Source organism: Sander lucioperca, chromosome 12 (genome assembly GCF_008315115.2).
Source record: "Sander lucioperca isolate FBNREF2018 chromosome 12, SLUC_FBN_1.2, whole genome shotgun sequence".
In the NCBI taxonomy this organism is placed as follows: Eukaryota; Metazoa; Chordata; class Actinopteri; order Perciformes; family Percidae; genus Sander; species Sander lucioperca.
Window position 1 is genome coordinate 2832273 of NC_050184.1, and position 14448 is coordinate 2846720.

The following is a 14448-nucleotide window of genomic DNA, read 5'->3' on the forward strand; positions in this document are numbered from 1 at the left end:
TTACATTGTAGCTTGTTTTGTCTCGCTTAGTACTGGACTCATTTCAAATGTCCTTTCCATAAGTCACTTGGACTCAAAAACATGGGGAAATACTGTGGGGGACCCTTAAACCTGTCCAACCCAGAAGTTATATCTTTTTTTTTATGTTCACAAAGAAACTGGGATATAAGGACGAATATGTAATGTTACTTGGGAAGCCAAGTAGCAACAGGTTTGAACGCAAACTGAGGATAAAACATAATAATGTTCACAACTTTATCTAGGCTAAAACAACACGATTGTGTATAACATACGTATTAGCTATATTGTTTGGCTAAGTTACCAGTCACTCATGATTTCACCGTGTCCCATTGGCTGAAAGTACGTAGTGTGGGCGGGCTTAAGCTTCGTGGCACTGTCAGGGGGCGGGGACTGTTAGTTCCGACAGGAAAACTAAAGAAAGGCGAGGATCTCTAATAAAACGGTAAAATAACGTTTACGGGACTAGCTACTCAGAATAATACAAAGGTAGGTACTTGAATCAAGCAATATATTGCGGTCTTAAAATATGATATGTCCAGCTTGACAAATTTACAAATGTCCGAGCTGAAAAACTAGGCGAAGTTAGCAGGCTAATTAGTTAGCTTCCTTAACGTTAGATGGGGTGCAAACTGCTGCTAGCTAAAAGTTAGCCGATACTCCACTGATTCAGTGACAAAACATAGGCCAAATAAGAATATTAATGAAGATTAAGCTAACATTAGGATTGCAAGGTATGTGTAACGTGAAGTAATTCCCCATATGTTAAGTTGACAGATAGAAAAGCCTTCACATTAGAGGTAAATAACAGTGAGGAAGTGAAGTTGTAATACAGCGGAAGAACGTGCCAACTTCTGTTAGATTACATGAATGCCCATTAGTAGGAGATCCATCCACTAAACATCTGTATCTGGGTTGAATCTTATTTTGGCACAATGTTGATGCTACAACAACAGCCTAGTTTCATTAAGCAGTTCAATGGATAGATCTTTTTTTGATCAACATATGCTAACTGATAGATATATAGGTATATTTACATGTATATCTATGACTGTAATTAACCAAGATGTCATGTTGATTTAGGTTATTTGGATAAAAGGAATGAGAGTGATTCTGTCAATCATCATGTTATATACTGTGATTTATTGTCATGTGTTTTGTTCAATGAATTTACTGCTATTGGCTTTTTTTTAGCAGTGGGGGCAGGCATATTTTCAGTTGTGATTGAACTGTATTTTTTTGAGGAACTATAGGGCACTTATCAGAATCAGAAATACTTTAATAATCCCAGGGGGAAATTATTTTTGTTACAACTCTAGGTATACAAACAACATATATTATCCAGACTTTAACATATATATATTAAAAACAAATATACAGTAATACTATATAAAAGATCAAAATGTACAGTGTTAATGTGCAAATAGTGCAGTAAAAAGAGAAATGATTGTCTATGTTAGAGAGATTACAGAGAGGGGGTGTTTGACTCTCCGAGGGAGGCGTTGTAAAGTTTAATGACCACAGGCAGGAATGATTTCCTGTGGTGCATCTGGGTAAGAGGAGTCTTCTGCTGAAGCTGGGCCAGTGTGTCGTAGAGAGGGTGTGAGACATTATCCAAGATGGACTGAAGCCTGGACAGCATCCTCCTCTCAGCCACGGTCGTCAGTGGTGGTGGCCATCGTGGCTGAGAGGAGGATGCTGGAGTAACAGAATTTTTCACAAGAAATTCTTCAAAGGGAAACCAAAACCCAAAGTATAGAATGAAATATTACACTGACTCACTCACCGTTTTAGTGTTTCCAGATGTGTGATATCAGGACGATGAGCCGACAGAACTGACAAGTTGAACGTTGTCCAATCAGAATGGACCCACCGCGGTGACGTTTTTGGTGGAGCTGTTCGTTTAATAGTCGACTCGGAAGAAAGCGAACGTTTTGACAATAAACTACATCAACGCAACAGTATGTGGAGTTAAACTGGACGGGCCCAATGACCTCTGAATAGTTCTACTTGTTGTTAAATTGCAGTGTGAGCGGCAGGATCATTTAAAAGGCAACCGCGACTACATATTTTGTAGCCTAGAAATCTAGACACACCCTAGCGGCAGCACATTTAATTTGCAGCCAGGGGGGTCTAGGCACTTTCCGTTGGCTTGCGAGCTGGAAAAACCAAACTCTAGTCAGGCCAATCACATCGTGTATAGAGTCGGTGGGCGGGGCTTATGGCTGCTGCTGCTGGGAACAGCGGTCTCCTGGAAGACTTGGAGTTAAGCTTCACGGCAAGAACGGCACAGAAATCATTCTTAAAAAAGGAAGATGAGTTCAGAGTTTTTCTGACCGGATACGGCAAAAGTTGAATCTAACAGCTAGCGTTGCTCTGATTGGTTGTAGAGCTATCCTATTGCGTGCAGAGGGAATTTGAAAGACAACCGTTTATCCCGCCCCTCGGATTGAGCCCTGCCAATGGTGAGTTCCCAGACCCAACATCTGGATGTGGGTCTGGCTTGTCAGGCTACATTTTTTTTGTACAGCCCTATTTCTGACAATCGTGGTGGCAGAAATTTTGCCATGGCGGGCCGCCACTATAAAACCAACATAGAGGAAATACTGCAACAACACAAACTAAACAGAATAATGCCTCAACCCTATTTTTGTGATTTTTGGAACTTGCTAGGACAATATATCAATATTATCGATATATGAGGCTAGATATCGTCTGAAATTTTAGATATCGTAATATCGCAATATGTCTTCACTATCGTATAAGTGTCTTTTCCTGGTTTTTCAGGCTACATTACAGTAAAGTGACGTCATTTTCTGAACTCACCAGACTGTTCTAGCTGTCCTATTTTTGCCTTTACCCACTTAGTCATTGTATCAACATTACTGATGATTATTTATCAAAAATCTCATTGTGTATATACTGTAGCGAGCTACGTGGAAGAAGTCAAAGAGCCAGAGATATTGAAATCTACGGAAGTTTATTTATCCTCTACACACTGGATACACAGAGGTCATCAACCTACCCCAGTGTCTCAGTCATGGTAACCCACCAAATGCAAATAAACATGAACACTAAATCAAGACTAAAAGCTAGATAACATAAATGCATAATGGAAATACTAACAGAACGTCATTTACACACTTAAACTAGGACAGGAACCGTTAATAACCTAGTCCCATGATCCTTTGCACTGCCGTGCAGAACAGTCAACACAAGGGCATCCTGCCGGCCGGTACAATATGTTGTAAAAGCATCAATTATCAGCTCTACAATATTGATATCGAGGTATTTGGTAAATATTGTGATATTAGATTTTCTCCATATCAGCCAGCTCTAGAACATGCCGATTAGATTTTGGGTGAGCCATGATTTCAATATGCACCCCAGCACTTCCTGTTGAGCCTTTTTTAACTTGGGTCAACAGGGAGGGGGGGGGGGTGGCAAGGGTGGCCAGTACCCCTGAAATATTCAGCCTCTGCCCCCCCCCCCCCCTTAACTGTGGCAAATATTTTCATACATTTTTAAACCCACTTTCGTCCCCAAAGAGAGGATATTATTCATGTGCAGTGATAAATAAAATGTAGGTTAACACTGAATGGGTATTCTGGTGTCAATTGTTATATGTGTATCGTTAGTCTTTTGTAGAACCAAACCTATGGAGGGTGCTAAATATATTTGGTTCCCCCTAAAATCGCATGTGGCCCCAGCCTGGCCTCTCCATTTGAAATGGTCTAGAACCGCCACTGCCGCTGTCCATAATAAGTTATAAGATTGGGGCTGTCCACAAACCAAATAGCTTAACTTTGGTTAAAAGTAAATCATAGCTGTCATTTATATCTCTGACCTGCCTGAACTTGCCTGTAAACATCCCTGATCCTCTGGTAAATGTCTTATTTTCTTCTGTATTTTCAGATGGCTGCAATCAGAAAGAAACTAGTGATAGTCGGCGATGGAGCCTGTGGCAAGACCTGTCTCCTCATAGTGTTCAGCAAAGATCAGTTCCCTGAGGTTTATGTGCCCACCGTGTTTGAAAACTACGTGGCAGATATTGAGGTGGATGGTAAACAGGTAAGCTGTTTATCATACTGACAAATATTGTATGTTTTTATTTCTCCACATTTACAGTAATCCACTTACATATAGGGCTGCACAATTAATCGCAATTTTATCAAAATCGCAATATGAAGTAGTGTAATATCCAAATCGCAGGGGGCGCAATATTTGTTAAAGGCAAAATATGTGTCAAACCGTTCTGAATGAAGTATTGTGGTGCTGCAGAGACGTCCTGGGACTACAAATCCCATCCTACAGACTACAGAAAACACCTTTGTTTGGTACAGATTCTTGCAAAAATTACACTACATGGCTATAGTACATTTTTATTTGTGTTTCAATGAAAATGAGAATGATAATCCAAAAACTTGATCATTCCCTTCAATCTTGTGAATCATATCGCAATCGCAACATCAGTCAAAATAATCGCAATTTGACATTTTCCTCATATCGTGCAGCCCTACTTACATGACATGGAGTGTGTAGTCTGAGGCTGCGTCTACACTACTACATTTTTATTTTGAAGCGGTGTTTTGAGACACAAAAACGATCTCCATCCACACAAGAGTTTTAGCTCCAGTAGCAGAACTAATCTCCGTCCACATTAACACGTCTGACAACACGTATCACATGACCATTCACACACACACACACTGGTCATGTGCGTGCCGGTGTAAACAGGAAGCAGATTGTCTGACGTTACTCTGTGGTTGGTGTTGCTTTGCCAGACCCTAAGACCTCCAAAGCGCGCTGAAGGAGGGTCTGGCTACTCCACGCAGCATTCGGGATGGGAGGAAAACGTGCTCTGGTTTATTGGCATTTCTTTAAACCAATCAGAATCGTCATGGGTGATGCTAAACTCCGCACAGATCCGCTGTCGTGCGAGAGAAAACGCCAGAGCAGGGGGAATGAGAGGGGGAAACGCTAGAGCAGGGGGAATGAGAGGGGGAAACACCAGAGCAGGGGGAATGAGAGGGGGAAACGCCAGAGCAGGAGGAATGAGAGGGGGAAACGCCAGAGCAGGGGGAATGAGAGGGGGAAACGCCAGAGCAGGGGGAATGAGAGGGGGAAACACCAGAGCAGGGGGAATGAGAGGGGGAAACGCCAGAGCAGGAGGAATGAGAGGGGGAAACGCCAGAGCAGGGGGAATGAGAGGGGGAAACGCCAGAGCAGGGGGAATGAGAGGGGGAAACGCCAGAGCAGGGGGAATGAGAGGGGGAAACGCCAGAGCAGGGGGAATGAGAGGGGGAAACGCCAGAGCAGGGGGAATGAGAGGGGGAAACGCCAGAGCAGGGGGAATGAGAGGGAGAAACGCCAGAGCAGGGGGAATGAGAGGGAGAAACGCCAGAGCAGGGGGAATGAGAGGGAGAAACGCCAGAGCAGGGGGAATGAGAGGGGGAAACGCCAGAGCAGGGGGAATGAGAGGGGGAAACGTAGCAAAAGATAATCTTTTTTTAAACCAAAATGTAGAAATGTTAATGTAGCCTTTATTCCTGACAGAATTATGAAAACAAAATCTCAGGATTCTGACTTTTTAACTTGCATTAACTCGTTATCACGTTCATTTTGACAGCCCTACTTTGCATATATCAGAGAGCCATGCCTCATAATGCAAATCAGGAGTGTCCGTCATGACTTGCCCTCTTTCATGATGTCAAAATCTAGTGAATAATCTTTGAAACTAGCCTCAAAATTCAGAACGTGTACAGCCTCTTACTTGCATGCCCCTGAGCCCAGGAGATGTATTCCTAATGAAGATCTACTGCTGTATATAGTGACGTCCTTGGTAGTAATGTAGTCCTGTTACAGGTGGAGCTGGCTCTGTGGGACACAGCGGGTCAGGAGGATTACGACCGACTGAGGCCTCTCTCCTATCCAGACACAGATGTCATCCTCATGTGTTTCTCCGTCGACAGCCCTGACAGTTTGGGTGAGATTTTACTCTTTGTCATTTTTGTTTTTCACAAACAGTAGCTGTGTTCGAAACCGTTCCCTCATTCACTCACTCACTATTCCCAACATAGTGTTTATTAAAGGCATACTTGCGAGCTGCAGTTCCAGTGAGACAACCTGTAGAGGGACCGAAGCTGGAAAAGTTGCATAGTATGCCTTTAAATAGTGAACTATATAGGAAATTACCAAACCAGATTTCGTACACTATCACTGAAAACATCGCTGCGTCAGGAGATGCGTCGGTTATTGGTGTGACAGAGGCGGGCGTGCACAGCATTATGTAAGCAAACAGATACACAAATACTTCTAATACGTCCCTGAAACAAAGCGAGCACTCAGGAGGATAGTTAATGGTTGTATATTATATATGTTGCATGTTAAATTTCCAGTGTTTAGACACGAAAGCCCGCTCCATTCTTCCTTTTTTTAGTTTTCGCGGGTCCTTCTCCTTCTTCTTCTCCTCCTCCGGGAAAACACGACCGCGTTGCATTGTGGTATACAGGAATAAAATGTAGGCTACATCGTATATACCATACGCAGTTAAAGAAATGGACCAACAGATCCCGTGTCTCTGGACGGAGACCAGTGAAGGATATTAGAAGATCTTTCCCGGTGATGTCTGAGCGTTACTGAGCAGCCTCCAACTGAGCTTGAAGACGTAGATGTGACGTGAGCAACCTGTCTGAAAGTTGGAAGTCTTCTGGTAGCTGTGCCAAGAGAAATCTCAATCATTCCCAATCTAGCAGAGACGGAGAGCGTAGGTATATGTAAGGAGATAACATAGACACAGGCTAATTATTGATCACTAAAATGATAGTTAACATTAGTAATTCAACTTAAACAACTAATGGAAGTCCAAACTGCCTGAGAGCTTCTCCTGTACTATACGGTAATTCCTCTACTATGAGACAGTAAGTCTCGTGGTTATGACCCAATCGTTAGCCTATTTTTATAAAAACGTCTGCTACGGAGCCATAACGTGAGGTACAAGGTAATGGAGCCTTTTATACATTGTCGTGTTTCTTTAGAAATAAACAACGGACAAATAGAGTCTTTAAACTCTTCAGATGTAAAGTTATTCTCTGTCAAAGTGACGTCAAAATGAATGGCAGTCAATGGGATGCTAACAGGAGGTGATGGCTTGGTAGCATCAAAATGTCTCCGTAGGAGGTACACGTTGTGGAGAGAGGCTTACCCCCTTGGTATGTACACTCACATTAGCAGCGCATTGTGGGTATTTTATAGTGGACTATACAGTGAATGAAATTAACCGCGGAGAATTGAAACACCACTACAAAATGGCGAACACACTGGACACTGCACGGTTTCTGTGAAAGGAAACGGTTTCGAACACGGCTGTTGTGTTTGCGTCTGCTCCATGTTCAACACGTCCACCTTGTGCCCGATGCAGAGAATATTCCAGAGAAGTGGACTCCTGAGGTCAAGCATTTCTGTCCCAACGTGCCCATCATTCTTGTGGGGAACAAGAAAGACCTGCGGAATGATGAGCACACGCGTCGAGAGTTGGCGAAGATGAAACAGGTCAGCGAGGCCCTTTTACTTCATGGAGTTCATTCAGCTGTTTCAAGCCTGTGGAGTTATGTACACACACGAGCTCATGCTAATGCTACCAAAGGAGGATCAACTGCTTGCAGAACTGTTGCATCAGAGTAAAAAAAATATAAATGGATAAAAAAGGACATTTTCTTAAGCTTTCATTTACTATAGTTTAATTCCCATCTTGGGGCTCTTTTCCTGTAATATTTATCATTTATGTAGGACTGTAGCTGATTATTTTCATTATCCATTTATTCATAAATTGACGATTTGCTTTTTAAAATATATTTTAAAGTGCTCATATTTTGCTCATTTTCAGGTTCATAATTGTATTTAGAGGTTATATCAGAATAGGTTTACATGGTTTAATTTTCAGAAAACACCATATTTTTGTTGTACTGCACATTGCTGCAGCTCCTCTTTTCACCCTGTGTGTTGAGCTCTCTGTTTTAGCTACAGAGTGAGACCTCTCACTGCTGTTCCATCTTTGTTGGGAGTCGCACATGCTCAGTACCTAGGTAAGGACTACTAGCCAGTCAGAAGCAGAGAATGATATAGTATCTGGGGTGGGCTTTGGGCTTTTTCACTTTGTAAACCTGTAAAGGTTACAAAAAAAACATATATAACACAATAAAGGAAAGGGAAAAAGCCAAAAAGCATAATATGAGCACTTTTAGAATATGTTTTAAAATAACATACAATACTTTTAAAAGATGACTATTTTCAAAAAAAGAAACAAAAAAATCTAATTCACTAATACAGAATGTATCAATTAGTGAATGTCAAAAATAATTACAAATGCACAGATATTTGACTTTGGACTTTCATCCAAACAGGAACCGGTGAAGTCAGACGAGGCGAGGGACATGGCTCACCGGATCAACGCCTTCGGTTACTTGGAGTGCTCGGCCAAGACAAAGGACGGCGTGCGGGAGGTGTTTGAGATGGCCACCAGGGCGGCGCTGCAGGCCAAGAGGCGAGGCAAGAAGGGCGGCTGCCTTCTGCTATAGAGTGTCAGCTCACACAGGATTGGGAGGGGCGGGGGCAAACAAAAACCAGGCCAAGAAAAATATATATGGGCACAACTGTATGGCGCGTTACAGGGATGAGCGAGAAAAGTCAAATCAGGCTAAAGGGGGAAAAAAAGGAAAGTCAAATGCAACGGGAAAAGGGAGTTTATACATTTAAGTACAAGGTTATAGCTTTTAGCTTTCAAATAAAAGTACTGTTATCTTTTGTTCAGGATTCATCAGACGTGAAATTATGAAGAGAATGTGAACGAAACATCTCTCTCACTAATACTTTTAAAAGTGCGGGAGGGTACGTACGGTTTCCAGTTCTCTGAATGTCTGTACCTAAACCGTAGCTCTATGGTTTGGGGTTGAGACCTGCTCCTGAGGCCTGTACTACGAAGCGAGTTCAACATATCCAGGACATCTTTAGGTTTATCTGGCTTCACTAACCCCTAACATCCACGATCACGCTAAACGGTCACATGACGGTGGTTATCAACCCGAGCCACGTTCAGCACCGACAAAACATAGCAACGCGTTTTTTTTTTAACTAAAATGGGGGTACATTGAACACACTTGTGTGTGCGCAAACGCTGTGCCTTTTTATTCCGAGTGTACAGACACGTCTCTGCTGATTGGGTATCCCCTGTGACTCAGCCAGTAAACTAGAGACACACCCACCAAAACGAGAGACAACATAACTCAAAGCCCTTGCACACCGTTCAGAGGAAACATGTCGTTTAAAGGTGCGGTAGGTAAGACTTATAAAACTAACTTTCTGTCATATCTGCTGAAACTGACCCTATGTTCCAGTAGAACTACATGAAGCAGGTCATTAAAAAAAAAATAATCCAGCTCCTCTGGCACCACCTACAGACTGGAGTGGGATTTACAAAAATCCACCGCTCCCTGTTCAGATGCACCAATCAGGGCCAGGGGAGTGTCTAACTGTTCAGATGCACCAATCAGGGCCAGGGGGGGTGTCTAACTGTTCAGATGCACCAATCAGGGCCAGGGGAGTGTCTAACTGTTCAGATGCACCAATCAGGGCCAGGGGAGTGTCTAACTGTTCAGATGCACCAATCAGGGCCAGGGGGGGTGTCTAACTGCGTGTCAATCACTGCTCATGCACACGCATTCATTGTCCTTTGTGGGGGGAGGGGCTTAGGAGACCGTTTTGGGCTTTAGCGGAAAGGGGGGGAGGGACTGAGAAGTTGTCGATGTTCAAATGTTTTTAGCTAAGTCCTGGATCTTCACAATCCTACCTACGGCACCTTTAACACAGAAACTGTTGCAAAACGGTGCACACTGTTTTGAGATTGAACGTGACCCCCGGTAAGTCAACCCAGAGTTTCCCCGATCGAGCCATGAGCATGTTCACATAAAAAGGGGCGGGGTTTGCAGCATATGACCAATCGCGGACAAGTTAGTCTACTGGAAGCGGAGCGAAGAGCAAACTATAATATTAGACAAGTACGGAGTTAAACACATACAGTACTCCAGGCAAAAAGCAACACAGCGTCAGCTGCCAAAGGCAGGAAAGACGGTTAACTCCGTGTTAGTCTATATACAGGACGTTCCACCTCCGGGATTGTTCAGGTGCCGCCGGAAATTCAGCCGGCTGTCCCTCATTTAGCTCCGCTCAAGCTGACACAGATACAGTGTTTCCTTTAGGATTTTTTTTTAGCAGTGGGGACAGGTCTGTCCGAACAGCAACAAGTTGAACGTTGTCCGTTTAGAACAGACCCACCGCGGTGACGTTTTTGGTGGAGCCGTTCGTTTAATAGTCGACTCGGAAGAAAGTGAACGTTTTGACAATAAACTACATCAACGCAACAGTATGTGGAGTTAAACTGGACGGGTCCAATGACCTCTGAATAGTTCTACTTGTTGTTAAATTGCAGTGTGAGCGGCAGCCAACGGGGGGGTGCATTATGTCGGCAGGATCATTTAAAAGGCAACCGCGACTACATTGTGCGTCGGCCCTATTTCTGATGCCGTGGCAGCAGAAATTTTGCCATTTTGCCTACAAAATCAACATAGAGGAAACACTGTAGATAGGTCAGTCCCTCCGACCAGAATCTACATCTTTTATAAATAGTAAATATAATGTGTAGGGCTGCACAATATATAGTTTTTTTATCGTCATTGCGATATCAACTGGCGCAATAAACTCGTTGCGAAAGATGCTCAGAGATTTTTTTGTGTTAGTTGAAAGCAAATATCAGCAGGAAACTGCAGTTTAAAATGTCAATGTCATTCTTTTTTTTAAGTGGCGCCTTTTAATATTCAATTCAATATTCAAATTGTTCAATAAAAGTGTTGGAAATGATTTCCTTTCATTTGTTTTTAAACTCAACAAGCAATTTGTTGTATTTTAGCAGAATACTGAAAGCAGCAGAAATGCAGAACTGAGTACACTTTAATATCTGTTCATCGCAAGTAATATCGTTATCGTATTATTCAGCAACTTTATGCCATATTTTCCTCGCGTGGTGCAGCCCTCATAATGTGTACAGTATGTCTCTCTGCCCTCTTAAGATCTCGAGCTCTTCTATGAATAGTTAACCCATTTTCCAAGAGACTTGATTGGTCAATAGGCTGTGCTTTTTTTCTGGGTTTTCTCGAAAAGTAACCCGCTCCGGAGCAGGTTATCTGTTCAGCATAAGTTACCACGGTGATTTATCCTGGTAAAAAGTGAACCAGCGTTGCTAACCCCAAACATTGCTCCGTAGTACAGGACCCGTCAGAAAATGTCCCGATTCGATTCAATGTCGATTTTTAGGCTCAAGATTCGATTCAAAGTCGATTCTCGATTCAAAAAAACGATTCACGGTATGTAAATGTAGTTACTTTTCCCATGTGATTGCAGTAGACATACAATTTTAAAAACAATAATCGATTCTTGGAATTCTGTGAATTGATTTTGAATCTGTAGAGTTTGAATCGCGATAAGAATGTGTATCGATTTTTTTTTTGCACACCCCTACTGGCTAACACCAAACACTGCTTCGTAGTACAGGACCCAGAAAAGATCCGGTGCGTCAGTGTACTCCAGATGTATACCTAACTAAGTGTGACTGTATTTCTTCTAATCCCCCCCCCCCCCCCCCGGGGAAACACAGACCAACCTAACCTTTAGGGATGCACCGAATCCAGATTTTTGGGGTTCGGCCGAATACCGAATCCACTGGTTAAGATTCTGCCGAAACTGAATACCGAATCCTCCTCCCATCCTCAGTCCATGAACACAGTAAACACATTAACGAAGTAAACAACGTCCACAGCAGTGTATTTTTCATTTTATTTTATTTTAACTGTAAAAAAAAATTTAAAAAAATAAAATAGGCAACATTATGCTAGGAAGACAAGTGGGAAAACCTATTTTGACAATAACCATAGGCCTATGTTTACCCTATCTCAAGTTAAAAATATTAGCCTTTTAGATTTATAATCCCATATAGTAGGCTACCCCCAAGTACAGACCAAAAACCTTTCAATAAAAGTGCAACAATGCAAAGAAAATTTTTTTTTTAATTTTTTTTTATCAGAATATGTTTGGTGACTTAGCCAATATCCAAAATATTAGCCTTTTATAGCCACTGTTTGTTCAGTGTAGGGTTAGCAAAGTTGGTAATGGTCGTCTGGACTGTCCTTCCTTTGCCGTACCTGAAGTTGCTGCATTTTGGCTGCTGTCTGTAGATTCCTTCATGCACAACTCGTATTCTTTCGGATGTTTCATACCAGATGTTGTAACAGCGGTGATGTTGTGTATAGTTTAGGGTCCTCGCCACCACCAGACAAATCAGCATTGTAAATTGAACATGTAGCTGGACTTGAATGGCCTTCTTTTGACTGAAAGTACTGCCAAACTACACTTTTTCTGCTCACGAGTTCCATTTCCACTTCCTCACAGCCTACTGCATTGAACGCTCCACCTACGTAAACACCTTCCCGTAATCAACGGCGGCGTCATTACGTCGACCAGCGTAGTGCAAGCGTAGGATTCGGTTCGCTGGGAAAAAATTCTAAGGTTCAGCAGAAACCCAACCCCGTCAAAAAGCCCAATATTCAGCCGAATCCTGGATTCGGTGCATCCCTGCTAACTTTATACGGTCTTGTGTTTCTGTTTTATGATCCTGATACAACTTTACCATTCTTTTAAAAAAGCTGATTTTGATTATTAGCATTTGAGCGTAAATACGTGACGGTAATGAGACCAACTTATTTGGGTGTTTTTATACAAGCTTGATAGTGGATGCAACACTTAACAAATTAAGATTTAAGTTAAGCTTAACTTGGCTTTCATGTCAGAAAACTGTATGTGATTGGGTTGTCAAACACACTGTATACAGTTGGGTATTAAAGGGTGACCAAAATTGTATTATTCTCTAGACCGTAACTGCAAAATAATAACGGGGCCTTAATTTGCCTCGACTACAGAGAAAACCAGACCTTTTATGTATCATTATCATGTTCTAGTAAGCAGCCTCCCTGTTTTCTGATCTGCTCTTGTTTTTATTTGCAGTTAATATAAACTCAACGCCTTTATGTTTCCCTGTTGTCTTGATAAATTCAGTATAATGTACATTTCTACAGCACTATTTCCAGATTCACTAAACAAAAGAGATTCTCTTTTTAAACACACATGCTGTTTTCAGTTCCTAATTATTTTCAGTCACTGTTAAGCTACCATCAATGAAACGCAACACTTTATGCACAGATTTACATTTAAAACCATCCAGCAGGTCACGGGATATCCTCTTGTTACCAGCAGGCTTTTAATTTGAAAAATTAGCAGGAAGTGTCCCCTTCCGCTCTCTGTGTGTTGCCGTTCTCAAACTTTGTTCACTTCGGGAAACAACAAACTTTGAGCTAGCAAGCTACACGCGAAATTATAAAATTAAAAAAAAAAGATAAAGAAATACAAATTTCGGGGAATGATTGTAAAGATTTACAAAAAATATGTTTAGGTCATTTCCTCTCTAACTGGGACGTTTTGGGACTGATTGGTGGGACTGCTGTGGATGAAGTACACACGGAGATACAGTCGTGAAAAAATTAGGACACCCATGCTAAAGCTGACTAAAAAGAGGAATAAAAAATCATCTTTTGGAAAGTGATATTAATGCCTTAATTAAAAAAAATGAGGAAAAATCCAACCTTTAAGGACACCAATTTTCTTTGTGAATGAATAATGTATCGTAAATAAATAAATGTTCTTCCTTAAAATACAGGGGGCATAAGTCAGTACACCCCTATGTTAAATTCACATAGAGGCAGGCAGACTTTTATTTTGAAAGGCCAGTTATTTCATGGATCCAGGATACTATGCATCCTGATAAAGTTCCCTTGGCCTTTGGAATTAAAATAGTCCCACATCATCACATACCCTTCACCATACCCCCACATCATCACATACCCTTCATCATACCCCCACATCATCACATACCCTTCACCATACCCCCACATCATCACATACCCTTCACCATACCCCCACATCATCACATACCCTTCACCATACCCCCACATCATCACATACCCTTCACCATACCCCCACATCATCACATACCCTTCACCATACCCCCACATCATCACATACCCTTCACCATACCCCCACATCATCACATACCCTTCACCATACCCCCACATCATCACATACCCTTCACCATACCCCCACATCATCACATACCCTTCACCATACCCCCACATCATCACATACCCTTCACCATACCCCCACATCATCACATACCCTTCACCATACCCCCACATCATCACATACCCTTCACCATACCCCCACATCATCACATACCCTTCACCATACCCCACATCATCACATACCCTTCACCAT

The 14448-nt window shown here is 42.2% G+C and overlaps 1 protein-coding gene and 1 long non-coding RNA gene across 3 annotated transcripts; one reads left to right on the top strand and one right to left on the bottom strand.

Moving 5' to 3' along the window:
- Positions 1-356: 356 nt before the first annotated feature.
- On the top strand, positions 357-9138 carry rhoaa (ras homolog gene family, member Aa). Of its 2 annotated transcripts, none has more exons than XM_031311553.2 (5): positions 357-463; positions 3934-4089; positions 5884-6004; positions 7439-7569; positions 8421-9138. In XM_031311553.2, exons 2-5 carry the CDS (start codon positions 3934-3936, stop codon positions 8592-8594), a joined length of 582 nt encoding a protein of 193 aa, XP_031167413.1. In that variant the 5' UTR covers positions 357-463; the 3' UTR covers positions 8595-9138. The 2 variants fall into 2 exon arrangements, with proteins under 2 accessions (XP_031167413.1, XP_031167405.1); XM_031311545.2 differs by having other exon boundaries at positions 374-507.
- A 3582-nt stretch (positions 9139-12720) lies between these two features.
- On the bottom strand, positions 12721-13418 carry LOC118496535. Its single transcript, XR_004899105.1, has 2 exons — positions 13142-13418; positions 12721-13103 (listed from the first exon to the last, which is right to left on the bottom strand). It is a non-coding gene; the product is annotated as an uncharacterized LOC118496535 (long non-coding RNA).
- Positions 13419-14448: the final 1030 nt, after the last annotated feature.

Excerpts from the sequence above, each read along its gene's own strand:
- rhoaa (XM_031311553.2), top strand. The coding sequence starts at position 3,934 with ATGGCTGCAATCAGAAAGAAACTAGTGATAGTCGGCGATGGAGCCTGT. Across the intron at positions 4,090-5,883 it reads TTGAGGTGGATGGTAAACAG|GTGGAGCTGGCTCTGTGGGA; the intron begins GTAAGCTGTTTA and ends GTCCTGTTACAG. Across the intron at positions 7,570-8,420 it reads AGTTGGCGAAGATGAAACAG|GAACCGGTGAAGTCAGACGA; the intron begins GTCAGCGAGGCC and ends TCATCCAAACAG.